The following is a 23981-nucleotide window of genomic DNA, read 5'->3' on the forward strand; positions in this document are numbered from 1 at the left end:
TGCTTGTGAAGAAGTGAAGAGCATTGTTCACACTTTGTGTTTGCCCAAAACCACACCATCTTCTATGAAAAAGACAATATACGTTCTAGGGAGGGGGTGTAGCCATTTTTCTTTTCAGAACTGTGCACCTACTCCCATGATATAGCCCTCTCCTCCCGAAGTGAAAGGCTTAAACAAAATCTTCTAGCAAACCTGGCAATCTGAAAAATAAAAGGCCTTAAAAAAGCTGTATCTTGACAAAAGCAAGTTAAACATGCCAAGATTTTTTAGTTTTAAATTCTAGCATGTATCATGGTAGAGTAAAGCCCAAAAAACAAATTTTTGTCACAGTACACAGTGCATATGTCTGGATACAGCTAGGGGATGTTTCAGTTGGGAGAAGACAACTTTCCCTAAAACCTTTGAAAGGTGAAACAAAACAGATACTGGCCAGAAGGAATGTGAAAAGTCCACTGGAGCTGGGGAAAGACAACAAATTAGGACTTTCAAAGGTCAATAAAATCAACTTTCCAGTGAGAGATTATGTGATGAAAAAGGTTACTAGTGAAGGTTTTCATGATTCATTCTCATCATCAATTATTTGCAAATTATCAATGCCAATCATATCTGGTTCTGCAAATCAATTAAAATAAAAATTAGATTGCAAACATATTAGTAAATATGTACTAACATTTCCTTGTTTAATTCTCAAATTTTCTCTTTTTCTGTAAAGTGTACTTTAATACTGTATTTCTCAGTGGTTATGGATTGTTTCTAAATTGTAAAGGATCTTACATGTATATAATGTCTTGCATCTATATAAAAAAAATCTTCCTTTGGCTTTCCCCAGTTAGGGGTCACCACAGCGGATCTCCGGTCCGCTTATGATTGGCAGAGATTTTTACGGTGTTGTTGCCAGTCCAGCGCCCAACCTTCAGAAAAGGCACACCCACACATGCATGCACCTACCTGCATGTCTTAAATTTCAGTCGATCGAGGGGAGGACATGCAGACTCCACACAGAAGGCACTCCAACCGAGAATCGAACCGGAGAGCCTCTTGCTGTAAGGCGACAACACTAACTGCTGCACCACCGTGGCTGACAATGTCTGTATTTTATTACTGTATTACTCATTTATTATGGATTTTTCAAAATTGTATGATCTTTTATGGAGCTTTTCTCCCTGGGACTCCATTGAAAACGGGCTCTTCTCAGCCCAATAGTCTTTTATGGTAAACAAACTGTAAAAACAATATATATATATATATATAAATAAATAAATAGATGCTGAAGCAATCATATAAATGTGACAATACCCTCAACCCCAAGAAGTAAACAAAAAAACTGCATACTTGGCTAAAGGTTAAATGCATCAAATGCACTTTACACTGAAAGAAGTAAAGTTTAAACTACATCTGCTGGTTTTCTCATCTGGGGATGTACATACTGCTCTCCTCACAAACACACACACACGCGTAATATAAAGAACTCTGGGGTCATTGTACATCAGAATTATAGCAAACTCCTACACAATTCTATGAAGAAGCAGTTTTTTAATCAAATGCTACTAACTAAACTTCAGTTCAGCATTCATCTTCCAGGTAAACCCACTACCCAAAAGTTAGACAGTACTAAAGGAGAATGATCCTTTATGTTACAGGCAAACTTGTAGTGTTTGCCCTTCCTTCAACTACGTGGTGTAACCTTGGAAGATAAAGGATTAATGTATATAGCAGGTGAAGCCACCCACCTCCCACCCATACACATACACACACACACACACACACATGCGCGCAATCGCAGAAATATTTTGGGGAGGTCCGGAGCCCCTGCAAAACTCAGGGATGTACCACTGTGCAAGGGCAAACTCATTGAGAAGGACATCTGACAAGTTTGCCCTCGATATATCATCTTTGGAATCAGAAATTACAAGAACACCAAACTTTCCTACAGCTTTGGGGACACACAAACCCTACCTGCAAGTAAACATATCCAAAACTTACCACCACCTAGCAAAAGATGCACTATAAGCAAAATTACAGTACATCAACATGAACACAAAAGATACAACTGGAAGAATGACACTAGTTTACTAGAATGCTGCAACCAGACCATATAAAGTGAATATAAAAAAGTGCACAGACCCCTGTTAAAATGCCAGATTTTTGTGATATAAAAAAATGAGACCACAATAAATAATTTCAAAACTTTTCCCACCTTTAATGTGTCCTATAACCTGTACAATTCAATTAAAAAATAAAAAATGTACAATAAGTCGGTCGCATAAGTGTGCACACCCTTAAACTAATACTTTGTTGAAGCACCTTTTGATTTAATTACAGCTTTCAGTCTTCTTGGGTATGAGTCTATCAGCATGGCATATCTTGACTTGGCAAAATTTGCCTACTATTCCTTGCAAAAGCCCTCCAAATCTGTCAGATTGCGAGGGCATCTCTTGTACACAGCAGCTGCCTCTTCCCAAGCCTTGCCCCACTATTCTATAATTCTGTTTAAGTATCCTTTATTGGTTTAGATGACTCACACTGCCTCAGGCAAAACACTAATTTCCATGAAATAACATTTTTGACCAGTCTGACTCAAAGTGTTCCCTTTATTTACCTGAATTTTTCAACTTCACCCATACTACTTTTTTCATACCTATGTGTGTCCCCAAACTGTACACTCCTTTCTCTTCTCTTTTATGTCAACATTCTCTGCTGTTTAAAACATTTCTTCAGTTGATTGCTGTTCCCTTCCATTTCCCATGCTTGGAAAATTTGTTGCATACTTTCTACCATTCTTATTTCTGATCTTCAATATGACTTCAGGAACTGGACTCATACTCCAGGTAAAGTCTTACCTGTGTTCTTTACGTAAAAGAAGGATGGCCAAACGACCTCCAGAATCCATACCAGGTGCAGTGTGCACCTCAAAAGTTTGCTGACCAGCATAATTCAGCTGGGGGGTGATTATGGTGTCTAAATCTTATTTCTTCTCCATTCTGCTTAGAGACGCACTAAACACAGTGCATAATGTCTCTGAGTTCCCTCATCTAAAGTCCATGACTGAATTAATGTGTTTATTATTAATTTTTTTACATTAAACTCCAATTGCTAGCTATTAATCTACCTATTCCTATACGCTACAGAATGATCCAATGTGACAGAAATAAAAAAAAGGGGAAAATACACACACAGTGTGTGTATATATATATATATATATATATATATATATATATATATATATATATATGGTTTCACTTTATATCGTCGAAAACCCATTTCATCGAATTTCAAAACAGCGAGACCAAATCATGGAAAACTCAAATCGTCAAAAACTCATAACATCGAATCTCAAATCATTGAAAACTACAAAGCAACTAGAAATAACATCCCAGACACTGTTTTACTAAGTTTATGCAGGGGGGCAAGCCACCCTGCACCCTCCGAAAATTAAATATACCAACTCCAGGGTCATACTACAGTGGGGTTAGGAAATTACCTTTTTCTCCCACTGTAGTGTGATCTTGGAGTTGGAATATTTAACGTAGGGGGGTGTGATTGGCAGAGGCCCCATGGGGGGTGCAGGAGGGCTTGCCCCCCTGCATAAACATAGTAAAAACTCTGTGGGATGTTATTTCTAGTTACTTTATCGTTTTCAATGATTTGAGATTCGATGTTATGAGTTTTCGACGATTTGGTCTCGCTGTTTTGAAATTCGATGAAATGGGTTTTCAACGATATGAAGTGAAACCATATATATATATATATATATATATATATATATATATATATATACACAGATCTATATATATATGTAGATATATATGTATCTAGGTTTACTACTGGCATTCCTCCTCTTGGGTCAACCATTTAGAATGATGACACAAAACGCTGAATACGGAATGCGTAAACCAAGGCAAAAATGAATATATCAACAACCGTGGTTCGATGTATTCGATATAGCAGGAGGTGACATCAGTCAACCATGCTATGCACATTAACGTACCATTACACTCTACAGTCATCAGTACGTTAATGCTACTATTTTGCGGGGCGGGGGGGGCACAGCCCCTCATGCTCTCTGCACATTAAATATACCAACTCTGAGATCACACTACAGTTAGGAAACGGGCTAATTCACTGTTACCCACTGAACTGCGATCTCCCAGCACATCGAATCAGGAATGACAGAGCGTAACATGTCACTCGATCATTCAAAATCGATCATTTTTGGTTTGTTTCACTGCCATTTTGAAAACACTGATTCAACCATGTGTCACTTGATACCCTGCACTTCGGAAACGTAATAGTAAACATATATAATCCACTTACAATACAGTAAAAGACTAAAAGCATTTAAGAGACATGTCCAATAATGACAACCGTAGTTAAAGTGATATTTGGGCAAAATCAATTCACAAAACATAATAAGTTATTACATCAACATTGTGACAATTCAAGTATGCTGCAGACAGACATAAGTAAGAAGAAATGGCTCTGAAGAGCAGCTACAGTCTAGAGATTTTGAGGGCAGAAATACATGGCTGGATTGGTACCAAACAATTATGTTCAACATATTCTGTTAAGATAACAGTACTGCCAACTGCAAAAACAAATTACCGGAAAGGAAACTGGAAGAACAATGTTGCTGGGTGTGCAAGTAAGCGAACCCACAGCGATAACTGCACTAACTGGAATTGTTAATATCTGCAGGGAAAAAAAACAAAACAAAATAAGTTCACTTCAGTACATAAACATATTACCAAATTAAAGTAAGCTCATTTCAGGTCTTGGGTAAATATATGTCATTAAATCATTTTTACCAATTATTAACATACAAAACGTTTCAGGAATTATACCTTGTGTACAATATGCAAATGTTGACAAGATCAGTAACTAAAAATCAGTTCTGATACAAAAAAATCAGTTCTGATCCGAAGTGTTCTGTTATTTACTACTATATCCAAAACTGACTTTTTTTAGTATGCAAGTATAGATTTTGCGCAAAAAAAAAAAGTCTAACCATATTATTTTTCACAATGTCATTACATTTGTTTACTCATTCTTTCAGTAAGTTTATTCTACTACAAAAGGTGTTCAGATTACCACTTTTATAAAATATTCTGGAAATCAAAATGAAATTTACTCAGACATCACTGCAGCAAAAATTTGTATGTGCACATTCCTGAAGTCTAGAGAATGCTTATTATTATCCAAAAAGGTAGTTTAATGGCTTAAATTCTACTGGAACCACTTCTATATCTAAATGTTTTTATTAAAATTTAGAACTGAACAACAAAATGTAACATTATAATACAATAATACAATGTTAATATAATTACATTCTAACATATCATATATATAGAAATTGAACAGATGAACACTAAAACAGTTAATATAAAAAAGTAACAAAACTATTTACAAGGTGTCTACTAAAATAAAGAGACTGAAAAATTCAAATGCGTTTATAAGATAATCTTTCAAATTCTGGTTATTCAATGTCTGTTTGCTTAACAGTTTCTTAAGTTTTGTCCACGAGCTCTAAGAGGTAGTGGTTCTAGTTGTTCTTTCCCTAATTGACAATAGCTCTAGATGACAAACTTCAGTTGCAATGCTAAGAAATTCTTTTATTAGTAATTAAATCAAAAGGTGCTTCAACAAACTATTAGTTTAAGGGCGTACACACTTATGCAACCAACTTACTGTACGTTTTCTATTTTTTATATTTTTTTCTTAAGAGATTTGTTTGTTTTTCAATTGAATTGTACAGGTTATAGGTCACATTAAAGGTGGGAAAAGTTCTGAAATTATTTATTGTGGACTCATTTTTATATTACAAAAAACTGGCATTTTAACAGGGGTGTGTACACTTTTTATATTCACTGTATCCACATTTCAGTTGCATTAATTTTTTTTAAATAAAATCAAGCAAATATAATTCTTCTCTAGCCATCAATTGATGCCAGAGTAGTAGAATTTTCTCCTTAAAAGCAGACATTGTGGTTATATTGAAAGTACTTATATTATTTTGTGTATATGCTATGGGGAATATTAAAAACAGCCAAGCTTTATATTGTAAGAATTTATTGCTTGGTTTTGATTTTCTAGACTATAATCTTTCAATAACCAAATAAAGTTATTATTAATTAACTTATTGTGGCATATATGTATCAGATGATTATTTTTCAAACATATACTCTCTTGTATGTCTTTCCATTTCGAAGAGTAATTATTACTTGCCCAAAAAGTAATGGTCTTTATAACAGTAGATATGGAATATAGTTTCACATCAGGAAATCCTATTCCTTCATATGCTCAGCTTCTTAGATGATGATTCAGGGCCACTCTAGGTTTGCTGGGATGGCAAAGAAATCTAAGCATTAAGGTGTTAAATTATTTTATATATTTTTAAGAACAGAAAGAGCTAATGATTGTATTATATACAAGATTTTTAGTAGTATTATTTTTATTAGTGAAAGTCTCACTTCTACTTGCTCCATTATTGGAATCACTTCTGATCATTTTGCTTGAACAATTTTAATACTATCTGTAACTGTGAAAATTGAGTACAGTTCACAAGAATGAAAGAGAAATGCTGCATCATATAATACTGAAGTAAACTGAAAAAGCACAAAAAAAGGCAAAAAATCCAGTGAAATAGAAATTAACCATCGCAATTTATGTCATTAAATGAAATTTCATGTGCAAGTTAAACCTAACCAAGGAGTTTGTACACAAGTACCATTACAACATAAAAATAAACAGATAAATACATTGCAAAGCACAGTGAAAAATAAGCACTCTCAAAAAAAAAGGGAAAAAAAATCAAAACCAAGAGCAAATAGGTTATCAGGGACCTTTTAAAAGATTCAAAAGACAGCAGCAAGGGGGACTCCCTCACTTACCCACTGGGGAAAGGATTTCAAGGCATTCTACTTAACACAAGTAATGAGTATAACAGTTTGAACTTCTGTTTGTATATCCGATGTGGTGGAATGCACAATCTCTCTATAATATATTGACACACTGAGGTCAAAGAACTCTGAGAAAAGGAAACACTCTGATATAAAAATCAATAAAGCTGTATCTGATGCTGTATGTTGTTGGAATTCCAATAAACTGTCAATAAGGGTGTGTGGGGGCTAGGGAACAACAACAACTCATTTAAGAATGTCAGAGGGACTTCCAGCATGTAAAATGAAGTATACATAAGTTCTTATGTTAGGTACACATACGTTTTTATGTAAACATCTAGATTCTGCACATATTTACATACAAAAATTTAAAGGCTACATCATATGCATCAGCTGTAAAAAACTCTCCAACCTCTCACTTGTTCATATATCTACTTCATCTCAGTGCAATTGTTAAAGCCAAATTAGTTCTCTTTTTCTTTCCCCTTTATATTTAAACCAGTTAATGATGTTTTTTTGTAGGGGCTCCAAATGATGCAACATTGCTGTCTTACTTCTCAGTAACCATACAAAGAAACTTGAACAAAAACCACTAAAAAATACACGAGATAAGCCAGACTGTCAAGCACCCAACGTGCTATTCAAACACCAAAGTGTTCAAATAAACTGTACCAGCAGCAACAAATAAATGAACAGCAAATAATCCAAAGTACATTTAATTAAAGCGCTTTTCGTTTGCATAAGTGTGCAAACTTCCTCAGAATTAATTCATAGTACTATAAGAACAGGTTTTATACAATGAACTTGATTGTTCAATACAAGTTAATTACCACAAAGGTAATCACTTAAAATTTAAAGGTACAAAACCTTAAAAAATAGGAAATTACCTACTATTGAATACTAAAAAGTACATACTAATAAACAACAAATAAAAATGTTATAAAGTGTAGAAAACATCCTACATTATACAAGAAACCTCATAATGTAAAAAGTCATGAAATCAGAATGATATATATTAAAAATAAAAACATTATTACATTATTAACAAATCAAACAATAATTCTTACAGATAAATTTAAAATTGAAATTTGAAAATAATGAGTAATAGTATAAACCTAAAAGCATTGTAAATGCACATATTCAATATACGTAAGCACTTATTAAAGGCTGGTAACTATCTTTTAAGACTAAAAATACTTAAAAGGCAAGCAATAGAGCATGCCTCATTTAAACCAGGAGGATGATAAGATTCCAACCTAATTTGCCACTGAAGTTCTAAAGCTAGCAATTTTAACGCAGCAGGGCCCCCCTAATATCATTATGCACTTAGTCAATCCCAATAAATTTAAATTGGTGAGTGGGATAATCTAAAATATGTTTGGCAAGTGCGTTAGTGGTCTTTGATTTCCTAATGGCATATTGATGTTCGTAAATACGTTCTCTGAACTTCCGTTCAGTTTTCCCCACATAATGAGCATGACAGTTCTGACATTGCGCTAAATATACCACCATCTTCGAGTTACAAGTTAATCTATGCTTGAGTTTAAATACATCCTTACTAACCGTAAACCTATTATATTCTATGATAAATTTGCAGTAATTGCAATTATGGCATTTAAACATCCCTGGGCTTCTAGTTGGAAATGATTTCATCTCGAACCAGGATTTAAGGTTCCTACCTTTTTTATATGCCACCGAAGGGATAGGTCCCAATTTCAATGTTACTGCTGAATCAATTTTAAAAAGATGCCAGTTTTTCTTAACAATGGACCACAAAATGGCACTATCCACTGCAAACGTAGTGATGAACCTAGGAAGATCCACCACTCCTACACTATTTACATCCCCGTTCTGATTATCCAAAGAGATGGTAGGTGGCATTTCCTTACCTCTTTCCTTCACTTGTAATAATGGTACATAGGTGTTATGGTTCCTTTTCGTTACAATCTCACCTATGAGTTCTTCAACAAGACAAATGGGATAACCTCTGCTAAGGAACATCTTTTTAAGTGTACTGCATTCCTCATGAATTTCTTCATCCCTACTGATAATTCTTGCCGCTCTAACTGACCTTTCACCACAGCACGTTTCTGTGTGAAAGGATGACAGCTGGTATAGTGCAGAAATGTATTAGAATGCGTCGGTTTCCTGTGTATTCTTGATGTAAAACAGGAAGCGTTCACATCCTTAGATAGCAAGATATCAAGATAAGCTATCTGGTTACTGCTAAAGGTTGAGGTAAAAACCAAAAAGTCAGTAGAGCTATTCAGAAAATCAATGAAGGAGACTGCCTGTTCTTCATTTCCATTAAATAAAATGAAAATGTCATCAAGGTAACGAGTGTAGTACACCAAGTGGTCAGAGAAAGAAGAATGGTTGAAAATGAATTGATGTTCTCAGTGGGCCATGACCAAATTGGCCACACTGGCACCGTATGGTGAATCCATCCCAACTCCAACTGTTTGCAAATAATAATTTTCACCAAACATGAAGAAGTTTTTAGATAAAGTTAAGTCGAGTAATTCGACTACTAATGAGGTGTCCTGACTACTAGCTCCTCTAGATTTTAACCTTTCCCCAACCCACTCAATTGCTGTTTCTTGAGGGATGCAAGCATATAAATCCTTAACATCTACTGTAAGGAAATTGTAATATTCTTCATACCTCAATTCATTAATCTTAGAAAGGAAAGTTCACGAGTCTTTGCAAATCTGTGTCTCTAATGGGATGTATTTCTGCAAAATGCGGTCCACTACCTTTGCACAAGCATAGATTGGCGATCCACGACTGTCAATTAGTGGTCGCATAGGTGGATTAATAACATTTTTATGTATTTTTGGTATCCCGAAAAAGTACGGAATCCTAGGGTATGAAGTAGTCATGTAGTTAAACATGTCTTGATTAATCCTACCATCTAAATACATCTCATCAATATGGTCCTTAATTATTTTATAGGCCTTATTAATCTCATTCCTTGAACTCAATGCATAAGATGGAGTGTCAAGTAACAACGTCATGCGATCAAAATAATCATTGTTTTCAAAGATAACCACCCCCCCACCTTTGTCTGGTTTACAGATACATAAATTCTTCATACGGAGAGTCCGGATACTCTCAATTTCTTCCAAGTAGTTACGTGGAATAATGTTTTTACTAACCTTAATGTGGTTCCTAATGTCCAATTCACACATCTGTTCAAACGTAGACAAAAGGGGGTGGAGTGGGGGATTAAATGTACTAGAAATATGAAACTGAGTATTACAGTCCAAGTATGCCCCCCCTCCCATCATTAACCTGAAGTTCAATTTTCTAGTAAAAATTTTAATGTCAATGATCGCCTTGACATAATCCATTTGGTGGTGGGGAACATATGTTAAACCCTTAGCCATTAAGATCTGCCATATCCATAGAAATGTCAACGTTAGAAAAATTGTACACCTTGAAATCACCTAATGAGTTAGTACTAATAGTGGGCTCGTGGTGTAAATTCGCGAAACTTGAATCAGTTTCATCCGATGTCATTAACAATGCAGAGTCAGCGGCACTATCAGAAAGTACAATATCATAGTCACAAGTCTGAACAACGGAAAGTGCTAACGGTTGTTCCTCCTTTGATATGTTCGATTCTGCCACTGTCGTTGGGCTTTGGGTCTCGCACCTAAAAAACTGTCCTGAAAATTGTTATTAAAATTGCTATTATTCCTATTCTGGAGTCTTTCACTCCTACGCAATTCAAAAGGGGGTCCATTCTCATCACAACCTTGCACTTCATTCTGATTATCACCTGAATTAATGTTGGGGCAAGGAATAGCAACAAAACCATTGCCTTCATTAGGATTGTTGGATATAGAACCGTTAGTATTGGGCACAGGGTTCCCTCTCCATACCTGACCTACAGGGGGTTTAGGGTACGCAACCCCTTCCCTGTAAAATCCCTGTCCAATTTCTTAAATTTAATTGTTTTTAATTTCACAATATGCTCATCAATATTTTTAAACAATTTCATATAATCAAATCTATAACTCTCAAACATTAAATCAGATCTAATAGTATTGTCAAGTAAAGTAGCTTCAGCATTAAGTTCTTCAATTTGCAATGCATAATGTTTTATCATCAAATTTAACAGTTCAAAACCATGCCTATCAAACATACAAAGTAATTCTTGGTGAAACAACGAGTTTGCAAGTAACCCAGTCGGATACTGGAAGTGCCTCAAACCCTTTGGCACAATTTTCTTTGCTAAACATTCATTAAAGTATGCTATTTTAAGTTTCAGCTTTTTTACTTTCAGTAAAATACTGTCCGGTAGTTTTAAATTGATAGAAATGTCAGCTAATGATTGTATTATATACAAGATTTTTAGTAGTATTATTTTTATTAGTGAAAGTCTCACTTCTTCTTGCTCCATTATTGGAATCACATCTGATCATTTTGCTTGAACAATTTAAATACTATCTGTAACTGTGAAAATTGAGTACAGTTCACAAGAATGAAAGAGAAATGCTGCATCATATAATACTGAAGTAAACTGAAAAAGCACAAAAAAGGCAAAAAATCCAGTGAAATAGAAATTAACCATCGCAATTTATGTCATTAAATGAAATTTCATGTGCAAGTTAAACCTAACCAAGGAGTTTGTACACAAGTACCATTACAACATAAAAATAAACAGATAAATACATTGCAAAGCACAGTGAAAAATAAGCACTCAAAAAAAAATCAAAACCAAGAGCAAATAGGTTATCAGGGACCTTTTAAAAGATTCAAAAGACAGCAGCAAGGGGGACTCCCTCACTTACCCACTGGGGAAAGGATTTCAAGGCATTCTACTTAACACAAGTAATGAGTATAACAGTTTGAACTTCTGTTTGTATATCCGATGTGGTGGAATGCACAATCTCTCTATAATATACTGACACATTGAGGTCAAAGAACTCTGAGAAAAGGAAACACTCTTTGATATAAAAATCAATAAAGCTGTATCTGATGCTGTATGTTGTTGGAATTCCAATAAACTGTCAATAAGGGTGTGTGGGGGCTAGGGAACAACAACAACTCATTTAAGAATGTCAGAGGGACTTCCAGCATGTAAAATGAAGTATACATAAGTTCTTATGTTAGGTACACATACGTTTTTATGTAAACATCTAGATTCTGCACATATTTACATACAAAAATTTAAAGGCTACATCATATGCATCAGCTGTAAAAAACTCTCCAACCTCTCACTTGTTCATATATCTACTTCATCTCAGTGCAATTGTTAAAGCCAAATTAGTTCTCTTTTTCTTTCCCCTTTATATTTAAACCAGTTAATGATGTTTTTTTGTAGGGGCTCCAAATGATGCAACATTGCTGTCTTACTTCTCAGTAAATGATTATTTTATTAAGAAATTTATACCATGCATTGTTCAGACGATTGCGTTATTACTATCATCTGTTGTGCATCTGTTAAACAATTATACCACTGTTAGCAATTTTTTAAATGTGGCAGTATATTCTTTAAAATATATGTTTCTGTCTAACTTTGGTTTGGGCCATCACTGAAAAGTGTCTCTGGATCAACTCAGTAAACAAATGGAAAGAAACAACATAAATAAAACATAACTCAGATTTCTGAAATCCTAGCAAAGTTCAGATTACACAGTAGATTTCCAACAATTAAACGAAAAATCACAACAGTCTGATATTTTATTACAGACCCTAGACAATACAAAGTTAATAGGTAAAGAGTAGTAAAAGTACATGACTACATTTCTCTTCAGTATAGTATGATCTGACATTTTCTACTTTGCTGTTGTCAAATATATCCAAAAACAGTGGTGTGAAAAATATCAGCACCCAAACATGACACTTAAAAACATGCAATAAAATGTATAGTTATTTATTTACTTATTTTATGGCTAAACCAATGAACCCTAAGTTTATATGCAACGGCCAAACTGGACATTTCATGAAAATAAAATGTCACTGGCAATATTTCCATTCTTTAAGAGTTCAGTTCAAAAGAGCCTATAAGTTTACAGATATAGACATGATCAGGTAATAATTCCCAAAAAAGAGGCAGTGTCATCCCCAAACACATAGGGATTACAATACTAACAAGCATATTAAGTCTGAATTTCACAAATATTGAAGACTGTCACTTTAAAATTCAGTCAAAAACTTGTCCTCCTTTGCCACACTAAACCTTATATGACTATTATATGACAAACCACATTGAATGAGTGACAGCTCACAGTCCCTGCTTATAAGTCTGGTATATTCATCATGCATACTAGCTTCTCTATACTCTACTCATATTCTTATTTCTTGGAATGGAGCTATAACAGCCAGGTTTGCATTTGCAGCTTGGTGTCTTGCCATCTATTTTCACAGATGCGATGCTCCCATTGAAGGGCGTGATTGCTACCTTGCTCAGAAGGGGGAGGTAAGGTAGGTATTCAGGTAATGCAGTTTTAGGGAGGGACAGGTTGGTTATCACCACATGGAATGCTAGAAGGTTCACCTACCCTGTCAACAGTAATCATCTTATGGAAGACAGGATTGTTGAGTGTAGACATGGACCTCCTTCACGCAGTAAAACGAGAAATGGCAATATCTTACATACACGGATAAACCTAGCATTATTGCTTTCTATTAAAAACACAAAACTACTAAATATACAAAAAAAAACGATACCATGCATAGGTAAATATTGTCCTGGTACCTTGGCCTTTCACCTTTAAAGGATTTTTTATTGCTTTCCATCTAGGACTATACCAACCATAATTCATACAGATACTGATTGCATCATCTTTATTCAGGCTCAGATTTAAAAATCTAGTCCTTTGAAATCTAATGTAGATCTAAATGAAATATTTTAATGTTTCAATTTCCTTTGTTTCAACATGTATCTAAAATTTCCTTATCATTTACAACTTGGGGGGGGGGCTATGGAATTCAGCTCAACCTGCCACTAATATTTTTTGTAATCCAAAACATTTTCATCACCCTCCCCCAAATCAATGTCTACACAATCCAAACAGTGAAATAAAAATCGTAAAATTAACAAGGGCCTGAAACTGTCTATGTAACACTTTACTTTTGTTTCCAGTACTATAGTTGTGTTCACAAATCCTTATATCAAATTTCCTTGTACTCTTGCCAATGTATAATGCTGTACACTCAGCTGCATGCACATTCTCTAAATTAAAGTTAAAATAACCAGGGGCTCATAAACTCATTTATGTACCTGCAGAATAAAATAATAGTGCAGTTGAAATATAAGCACATTGGCTACAGTCATTACAAGAAAAATTCCCATATAACTGTGACGCCAGTGCCCTGGCCCAGCAATCAAGGAGCCTCAATCTTGACCACTAACACCAGTGAGGGGAGTCTCATATAGGAGGAAAAGATAAATACACACAGTAAAGTGCAATTTCCCTTAAGAGCACACAGACATCACAGTCAGTCCGGGACTGGTTGCTCCCTTACTCTCCAGGTCCCCAATAAGACTCCCCACTGGCACAGCTATAGGGTCCAGTTCTCAGCCTAGTGGGCAAGCTAAAACCTCCAGCACCCTTTCTGTCCAACCAGAGCTTCGTGTCCCTGCCCAAGTAGCTCTCTCTCTCTCTCTCACACACACACACACACACACACACACACACACACACACACACACACACACACACACACACACACACACACACACTTTAAAGAGTTTATACAACCTCAACAACACTCCTGGGGGAAGGCTGTCACAGGTTCTCCAGCTTTGCCCCTTTATCCCAGACTATATGGTAGTACCAGCTGCCACCACCCACTAATATCTATCAACTACACAAAGGCCCTTAAAAGGGTATCCAATTATTACTGTGAAATATTATTATTCAACTGGTAGTACAGCCCAGGGCTAAAGCTATTAGAGTGGCTTTGTACAATTTAATCAAAGTCATGCAAGTACTCTAAAGAGCTTAAATTATCTCTACAAATACAGCCATAGTTGAAAGGGTTTAAAAATATTTAAGAACAAATAGTCAAAACACAACACAATACTTTTTACTACACAGTGCTAGTCAAGAGTTCAGAGATCACAGAGAAATACTTAAAACAATTTAGTAGTACAGTTCTGACATCACAGAAAAACACAGTCTAATCTTTCTAGTTTCTAGCATTTTCTAAGAGAAAACACAAGTCTAAGACAAACTTACATATATCAAGACAAAAATACTTAATGCTCTCTGATTCTCTCTGTTTTTAAAATCACATTCCTGGTTCACATTACATCATTCTTCACACTTCCTTGGGCTCCCAGGCTAACAGAACTACATTTATATTGTTCACCTCTGGGCAGAAACCAGAGCAATAAAGGACATTTATGCATGCAAATTCTGGCCATTAACTCTGGCCTTAAAACAATAGGCAGGATGCCTCACTCTAGACTTACTGGCTCTGAGTTTTAACATTAAAGGGTCACAACATGCTTTACTTGGTCAGTAGAGTGCACTGTTGTTACATTTTTTTTCAGTTCCACATGTAACACTATTTTTACCATTTAAGACAACAAGCCTGTGGTTTACATTAATATTTACAGATGACAGAATTATCTCCAAAATTCTATCTGGCTAGGCTGGCAGCCTTCATCTATCTTCACCCAGTCTTCACATATCCCCCCCCCCCCCCGCCCCTGGAGAACTCAAGCAAGTTTTTCATGTGACCCTTGAGAAACGCTGCTTGAGGGAGTTAGGTCTATCTGAGTACACCTTACCCCGTTCCCTGTCTTGAGAACCCATCTGTATTGGCATTGCTAATCCCATTGTGATGCCGCACACACATATCATATGCTTGAAACCCCAGGCTCCATCTTAGCAACTTGGCATTTTGCTGCCTGGCTCTGTTTAACCATATTAGGGGGTTGTGATCTGTCATAACAGTGAATTTCCTTCCATACAGATAAGGCTGAAGTTTCTGCAGTGCACACACTATGGCTAGACATTCCTTTTCTACAGCTGCTTAGCATTCCTCCCTGGGCTGGAGCCTATGACTGAGATAAACCACTGGGTGCTCTTCCCCCTCTGAAGAAATTTGGCTAAGTACAGCCCCCACCCCCATGGTTCGAAGCATCCACCTGCACAACAAATTCTTTGCTGTAATCTGGACTGGCTAACACAGGGGGTCCTCCCAAAGTTTCTTTAAGCTTCTGGAATGCCTGCTCACATGCTGGGGTCCACACTACCTTATCTGGCCTGTTCTTCCTTGTCAGGTCTAAGAGGGGAGCAGCTATGGTACTATAACTGGGGATGAACTTTTTGTAGTACCCTGCTGTCCTTAAAAATGCCCTCACCTGCATTTTGGTAACAGGTGCAGGCCATGCCTGAATGGCTTCCACTTTGGCAGGTTCTGGCCTTATCTTACCACTCCCCACTCTATGTCCTAGGTAGGAGACCTCTGCTATACCTACCTGACATTTGCTTGGCTTAATGGTCAACCCCTGCTCTCTGTAGTCTGCCCAGCACCTCCCTGACATGCTGAAGGTACTCTGGCCAGGAATGGCTGTAGATGGCAATATCATCTAGGTAAGCAAGGGCAAACCCTCCTGCTCCTGCTAGGGTATGATCTACCAGCCTCTGGAAAGTTGCTGGGGTATTCTTCACCCCAAAGTGCATCTTTGTGAACTCATACAAGCCAAAAGGAGTCACAAAGGCTGACTTCTCTCTAGTACTTGGAGTCAAGGGCACCTGCCAGTAACCCTTGGTAAGATCAATGGTTATAAGATACTTAGCCTCATCCAGCTGCTCTAGGGCCTCATCTATCCTAGGCATGGGGTAAGCATCTGACTCTGTGTGACTATTTAATTTCTGCAGTCCACAAAGAAACTGGTGCTGCCATCCTTCTTTGACACCGGCACCAGCACCACTGGGGAGGCCCAGGGGCTGTTGGACTCTTGAATCACCCCTAGCTCCAACATCTCCTGTACCTTCTCCCTCAGAGTCTGTTTGACTCTCTCAGGCACTCTATAAGGGGCCTTAGGCCTTTGGGGTCCTGTATCCACCTGGTGCTGCCCATGGTGGGTGCACCCTGGTTTCCCAGTGAACACGTCCCCAAATTCCTGCAACACTGCTCGGATTTCTCGAACCTGGGTAGGAAATAGCTGCTGGGACATTGTTACCCCTTCCACTGAGGTGTCAGCCCGAGCCTCACTGAGGAGATCAGTCCCCAGATCTCCCTCAGACTCCTCCTGCAATCCACTGCAAATGCTCAGCACAAGGGCCTCCCTATCATGGTAAGGTTTCATCATGTTAACATAGTACAACTTGTGCCCCTGCCTTCTGTCTAGCAGTTTCACCATGTAATTGACATCACTTACCTTTCTTACCACCTTGTAGGGTCCCTCCCAAGCTGCTTGCAGCTTGTTGTGTCTGATAGGAATGAGAACCATTACCTGCTGCCCCACAGCATACTCTCTAGCTTTAGCATTCCTGTCATATCACACCTTTTTCTGTTGTTGGGCTTCTGCCAAGTTCTCCTGGGCCAAGCCCATGAGTTCCCTGAGTCTTGTCCTGAGGTTTAGGAAGTATGCCACAACAGACTCCTTGTGAGACTCACACTCACCTTCCCACTCATCTCGAATTAAATCTAGAGGTCCCCTCAACCTATGCCCATACAGCAACTCAAAGCGTGAAAAACAAGTTGTTATGTACTCACCATAATGTTCGATGTATGTATTCCATCTCGCCACACATTCTTACCCGTGGGTTCGGAGCCGAATATCGGCTCCGACTCGGCTGACTTTTCTAGCTCGAAGTCATTCATTGGCTGGGCTAAGCCAGTATCCCATGGTGCACTGCTCCATATCCCCAGATCTAGTTTGCTGCGAAACTCATTTGTACCCCATGCACACACCACATCCAGGTAAAAGAATAAGCCAAGTAAGGGAACTCTGCAGATAAACAACCTATCCTCCAAATCCTCCAGGAAGGGGGAAGGTGGGAGGGTAAGTAAGAATGTGAGGCGAGATGGACTATATACATCGAACGTTATGGTGAGTACATAACTTCTTGATGTTATGTAGTCCTATCTCGCCTACATTCTTACCTGTGGGACAGCGTCCCTAGCACCTACATCCTGGGTGGCTCTTAGGAAAATGCTCCTGAGGACTGTGGATCAAAGGATGACCTGCCCCTAGAAACCACGTCCAATTTGTAATGAGAAACAAATGTGTGAGGAGATGCCCAAGTAGCTGCAGCACATATATCATCCATTGACAATCTGGCCTGACAGGCTGTAGATGTAGAAACAGTCCGAGTAGAGTGAGCCTTGACCGGAAATGACAGATCTTTACCTCCTGCTTGATAGACAAAAGAAATACAACTAGATATCCATCTAGATAGGGTGACCTTGGAGACCGGGGACCCCAATTCTGTTTTCCGAAAAGGAAACAAAAAGCTGATCAGACTTCCGGATATCTTTTGTTCGGTGCAGATAGAAGCGCAGTTGTCTGTGTACATCCAAGTGATGAAATCTAAATTCTGCCTTGTTCGAAAAGTGAGGAAAGAACACAGGCAACTCAATGGACTGATTAAGATTAGACACAGAAGCCACTTTAGGAAGGAATGAAGGGTTTTGGTCTAAGAGAGACCCTGTCTTTATGGAAGATTAAGTATGGAGAGGGGTTGAATTTCTGAAACTCGCCTTGCTGAAGTGATTGCTGTTAAGAAGGCTGTTTTCCAGGTCAAGAATTTCAATTCGCAGGTAGCTTCAGGCTCGAAAGGTGGTAAAGTATGGGCTTGTAGAACAAAATTGAGATCCCAGGGCATGATTGGTTCGGAAACCGGGGGACGGAGCAACAGAGTACCCTTCAGGAAAGCCTTGCATAGTCTATGAGCCATGAGACTAGGCTCATTAGCGACATGAAAATTAGAGATCGCTGCCAATTGAACTTTGATGGTAGCTGATGCGGAACCCTGATGGAAAAGCATAGACAAAAACTCCAAGACTGAAGTGATTGGGGCTGTGTAAGGATCAATGCCTCAGGTATGTGCCCAGATAGAAAACCTCTTCCATTTACTAGAATAAATCTTTCTAGTAGATGGCTTATGAGAGGACGATAATATATGAACCACTTCTGGTGAGAATTTATGAAGTCTAACTAACGATGGAAGTGGAGTAGCCAGGCTGTCAACCGGAGGGTCATCAGGGAGGGGTGGAACTGTCCCGACATGTGTGTCAGTAAATCTGGTTGAGGGTCCAGAATCCAAGGAGTGTCCACAATGTATTGCTGAAGAAAGGGGAACCAGACTTGGCGAGGCCAGTGTGGAGCAATCAGAATCATTCTGCTTCCCAAGGATTGCGCTTTCTGAATCACCTTTGGCAGCAAATGAAACGGAGGGAAAGCATAAAGCAGACCGGAGGGCCAATAGTGAACCAGAGCGTCCCTGGGTGACTCCCCCTTTGGGGGGATCAGCGTGAAGTAGCTGCTGCATTTTGCATTGAGGGGGCTGGCAAAAAGGTCGCAGCAAGGCTGACCCCATCTGCTGAAGATTCGCTCTGCAACCAGGCATTCAGGACCACTCGTAAGGCATCAGAATAGCTCTGCTTACCCTGTCCGCAATCACGTTGGACTTCCATGGAATGTGCGTTGCCACCAGAAACCGTTAGGATGTTGCTGCCCATTGTCACACTCGCATGGCATCTCTGCACAGAGGGTAAGATCTGGTTCCCCCTTGCTTGTTTAGATACCACACTACTGACATGTTGTCCGAGTGTATCGCAATTGTCCCTAGAGGAAAAACACTCTGAAGTGCCTGCAGCGCAAGTAGCACTGCTCTCATCTCTAAGACGTTTATATGCAGATGTATCTCATGCTCTTGCCACGTGCCTTGGACTGTCCTGCCAAGATAATGCCCCCCACCCCATCTGGGAGGCATCCGTGGTCACTGTGGCAACCAGGCTGGGTGGAACGAAGGGCCTTCCCCCATCCAAATTGTTGGTGCAAAGCCACCAACCGAGGTCCTGCTTGCATCTGTCCATGAGCAAAATGGGGTGAGAAAGTTGAAATCTTTGGAGAGACCATTGAACAGAGAGGAGCCATTGGAGAATTCTCATGTGCAATCTTGCTAGAGGGACCAACATGATTGTTGCTGCCATGGTCCCTAGGAGCTGGAGAACCCATCTTGCCCTCACTTTCCTCAGGGGCATCAGCATGTGTATCTGTTGTTGTAAGACTCTGATCCTCTCCTACGGCAAAAATGCTCGCATTCGAATGCTGTCTAATTCTGCTCCTATAAAGGTGACACGCTGCGAGGGCGATGAAGCAGATTTTTCCCAATTTACTGTTATACCCAACTGGTGACAGAGTGATGGTAGTGTCCCTGGGTTTGAACTAGTTGATGCCTGGTGGGGGCGGTAAGGAGCCAGTCATCCAGATACGGAAATACTTGGAATCCCTGACGTCTCAAGTGAGCCGTCACCACCGCCATACACTTGAACACCCTAGGGGCTGTGGTGAGACCAAAGGGCAGGGCTCGAAACTGGAAATGACTGGCTCCCAGCCGGAGGCGTAGGTGACTCCTGGATGCCCTGTCCATTTTCACATGGTAGTAAGCATCCTTGAGGTCGATGGAGCACATCCATACCTTCTCTCCCAACAATGGGAGAATTGATTGCAGCATGACCATACGGAACTTGGACTTGTGTACATAGTTGTTTAGTTGGCTGAGATCTAATATGGGTCTCAGGTCCCCTGTTCTTTTCGGCACCAAAAAGAATCTTGAGTAGGTCCCTAATCCGATTTGGTCTGAGGGGACATGCTGGATGGCCCCTTTTCCTAGCAGCTTTGAAACCTCTGAGGCTGCTTGATCCCTTTGACTGGGTGGAACGTCTGGGATTTTTCTGATTGAAGGGGGGTCTAACGTAAACGGAATGAGATAACCTCCAGAAATTATCCGTAATACCCATCGGTCCTGGGTGATGCTTTCCCAGGCTTCCGGATATAACAAAATTCAACCCCCGACTGGCTCCATATGCAAACAGCCGGGCACTCCCTCAGGAACGAGAGTAGGGAGAGCCACGAAAGGAATCGTGGTCTCCCAAATTGGGGGGCCCCCTCTGCCTCTGGGGTGGCATCTCCCTGAATAACCTCCCCCTCCTCTGCCTCTGGAGGGGGTTTCACCTTGTGTGGCAGGAAAAAACCTCTGTGATTTCTTGAACCACATCTTCCCCCCTACTGGGCCTTGGGATAAGGCCTAGAAGGAAGGGAAAAACCTGACCCCTATGGCAGACAGGGTCTTTCCCTCTTGCTTGCACCTGGTGAGGGTGTCTTTCACTTTGGTCCCGAACAAAGAAGAGCCATCAAAGGGGGCGTCAGTGAAGGAAGACTTGAAGGCCTCTGCAAAGTGACACAGGCGCAGCCAGGCTTGCCTTCTAAGAGCGACTCCTGAGCTTGCTGCCCTACTCGCTCCCTCGGCTGCATATGAAATGAGCCGCATGGATGAGTTGACAATGGAATTGAGGGTAGAGACCTGGGCGTTAACCGTCTGGGCCACCACCTCAGGAACGTTACCCGCAAGAGTATCTCCTAACTCCTTGAGGAGATCTATCTGGAGCCGACTGAAATGAGACAGGTAATTCAGCGACCATAAGGTAAAGGTTGCTGACAAGAGGGTACGCTTCCCGAGGATGGACGGATGAAGAAGACTCTGCTACTTCCTTCTGAGTGGCTGCCGCCACCACCAAGGCATCTACAGGGACTCCTTTAGACAGAAACTCTTTGCCCTGGGGGCAGAAAGAAATGTTGGGATGCCTGGGCACGGGCTCCACAGAATCGGGGTTTTCCCACACTCTTCGATATATCAGATCAAGGAGCTTGTCGAAGGGTGGAGACACCCAGGAGGCGGAGGGCTGAGCACCAAAAGCCTTAAGGAATACTGACTCCTCCTCAGAAGGGTCTTTGGACGGCCAGTCACCTCTTTGTTTCAGTGCCTCCAGGATGTCGGAGAAGGAAACATCATCAGAGGATGACTCGGGGGACCCCTCCGATTCCTCGAGGTCAGTATCAGAGGTGAGGGATTCATCCCGGGAGTCTATGTGCTTCCTCTAGCATGTTTTCTTTCCAGGGGGCTCCTCAGGCACAAATTCTGAGGGGCCCTCAGAAATTTGGGGACCACTCATGGGGGGTATCCCTAGGCCCTGGTGCTCTGCTGTCCATGGATAGGTGGTGATCAGAGGCTCTCACCGGAGTGGTGGGGGAGAGAGTGACCGACCCGCCTGATGTAGCTGATGATCTGGCCAGTGCGGTCCGCATAGCCTCGAAGGCAGCCCCCCCTGAGTCCGAGGAACGACCAGCCTCCAAGGCCATGACGGGGGTCGGAGTTCTCCAAGCCGAGGCACCGAGAGGGAGACTCAAAACTGAAATAAGCCCCAAGATATCTCCCTCAGGCCCGACCGAAGAATCCAGAGTCCCGAAGATGGAGCTGACTGGGTCGGAGCCGATGCCGGTACCGATGGAGCCAAAGGAGCCATCGGAGCTGGCCTAGGAACATCGCACAGTGAGGAACACTCCGGCTCCGAAGACAGAGATGTGCTCGGAGGAGGAATGATCGAAGATGGGGTCAGGGCAGGCTCCGGAGCCAAAAATAATTTTGCCAAAACCAGTGACTGGAGGAGCCCCTGGACCACCCTATCAACATCCACATCCGAAAGGGTCCTGGAGGATTTGGAAGAAGGGAGGGAGATCGAGATCTCCTCTCAGGAGAAACTGGTCTGAGACTGGGCGATCGGTTCCTAAGAGGTTCCAATAAAATTGGAGCCGACGCCGGTTCCATCAACACCGACAATTCCTGCGGCCCCGAGGACAGTGGAGCCGAGGAGGTCGATGCAGTTTAGAGACTTTCTCCGGAGGCTCCGATGAAGCTGACGGCGCTGGAGATCTCTTTTTAGACTTGCCAGATTTTGATTTACCACTGGGAGACGAATCCATAGCCTCTTCAAAAGAGGGTTTCAAAAGTCCCTTTAAAATCAGCTTATTCTTTCTCTCTTGGATAACTCTAAGACTGAACGCATGACAAAAACTGCAGGATTCCTGCAGGTGAATGGCTCCCAGACAATAGACACAAATGGAATGCCCATCGGTGATGGACATTTTGTACCCACATTTAGAGCACTTTTTGAAATCCAAAGGTTTGTGCTCCTTGGAATCTTTGGACATCTTCACTACTACACCAAAACGCAAAAAACAAGTCTGAAAAGAACTCACAGGCGCTCAAACCACAAAACGCGGGAACGCACACTAAACAGTGACCAAGCACACACACTAAAGAAACAAGTCCAAACTTCTAGCCAAAAAATGTTGATGACCACAAGGAAAGGGAAAAGCCCAAACCTCTAACTTAAACGCTTTAGACTGCACATGCACAGAAGGCAATAGGAGGAGGACTAGGCCCTCTAACTGAAACGGGCCTAGCCTGAGGGAAAAGTCAGCAGGATACCACACAATCACATGATCACAACCTCAAACAACACTAGACAATAGCTATGAAAATAGCTTTTGATTATGAACCAAAACTTTTCTTAAGACAAGAAAAAGGGTACTTAGCCACAGCCAAGCAAGACCACGTCTGAGCTACACGAGCGGCAAACAAGATTTGGGGATATGGAGCAGTGCACCATGGGATACCAGCTTAGCCCAGCCAATGAAAGACTTTGAGCTAGAAATGTCAGCAGAGTCGGAGCCGATATTCGGCTCCAAACCCACGGGTAAGAATGTAGGCGAGATAGGACTACATAACATTCTGTGGATTCCTGGGGAACCTCTCTGTAAGAAAACAGATGGGGTAAATATTTGTCCCACTCCCTCTTAAACTAATCTGCAAATGCCCGGAGCATGGACTTGATTGTAGAGTTTAACCTCTCAACACAACTATTAGTCTGGGGGTGGTCTTCATGTGCTTCACTCCACAGGACTTCCACAGACAAGCCAGCAGGTCTGACATGAAATTGGCACCTCTGTCAGTCAGTATTTCTTTTGGGAAACCTACCCTGCTGAAAATCTCTAACAAAGCATTTGCCACCTTCTCTGCCACAATGGAGGACAAAGCCACTGCC

The 23981-nt window shown here is 40.4% G+C and overlaps 1 protein-coding gene across 2 annotated transcripts in view; it reads right to left on the bottom strand.

Moving 5' to 3' along the window:
• TMEM131 (transmembrane protein 131) overlaps positions 1–23981 on the bottom strand; it is a 3850119-nt gene that overhangs the window by 989844 nt on the left and 2836294 nt on the right. For both annotated transcript variants that reach the window (XM_044072169.1, XM_044072168.1), the window contains exon 19: positions 4603–4689. In XM_044072169.1, the coding sequence (XP_043928104.1) occupies positions 4603–4689 (87 nt within the window). The remainder of the gene's footprint in view (positions 1–4602; positions 4690–23981) is intronic.

This window comes from Protopterus annectens, chromosome 5.part0 (genome assembly GCF_019279795.1).
Source record: "Protopterus annectens isolate FY-2018-M chromosome 5.part0, PAN1.0, whole genome shotgun sequence".
NCBI lineage: Eukaryota > Metazoa > Chordata > Ceratodontiformes > Protopteridae > Protopterus > Protopterus annectens.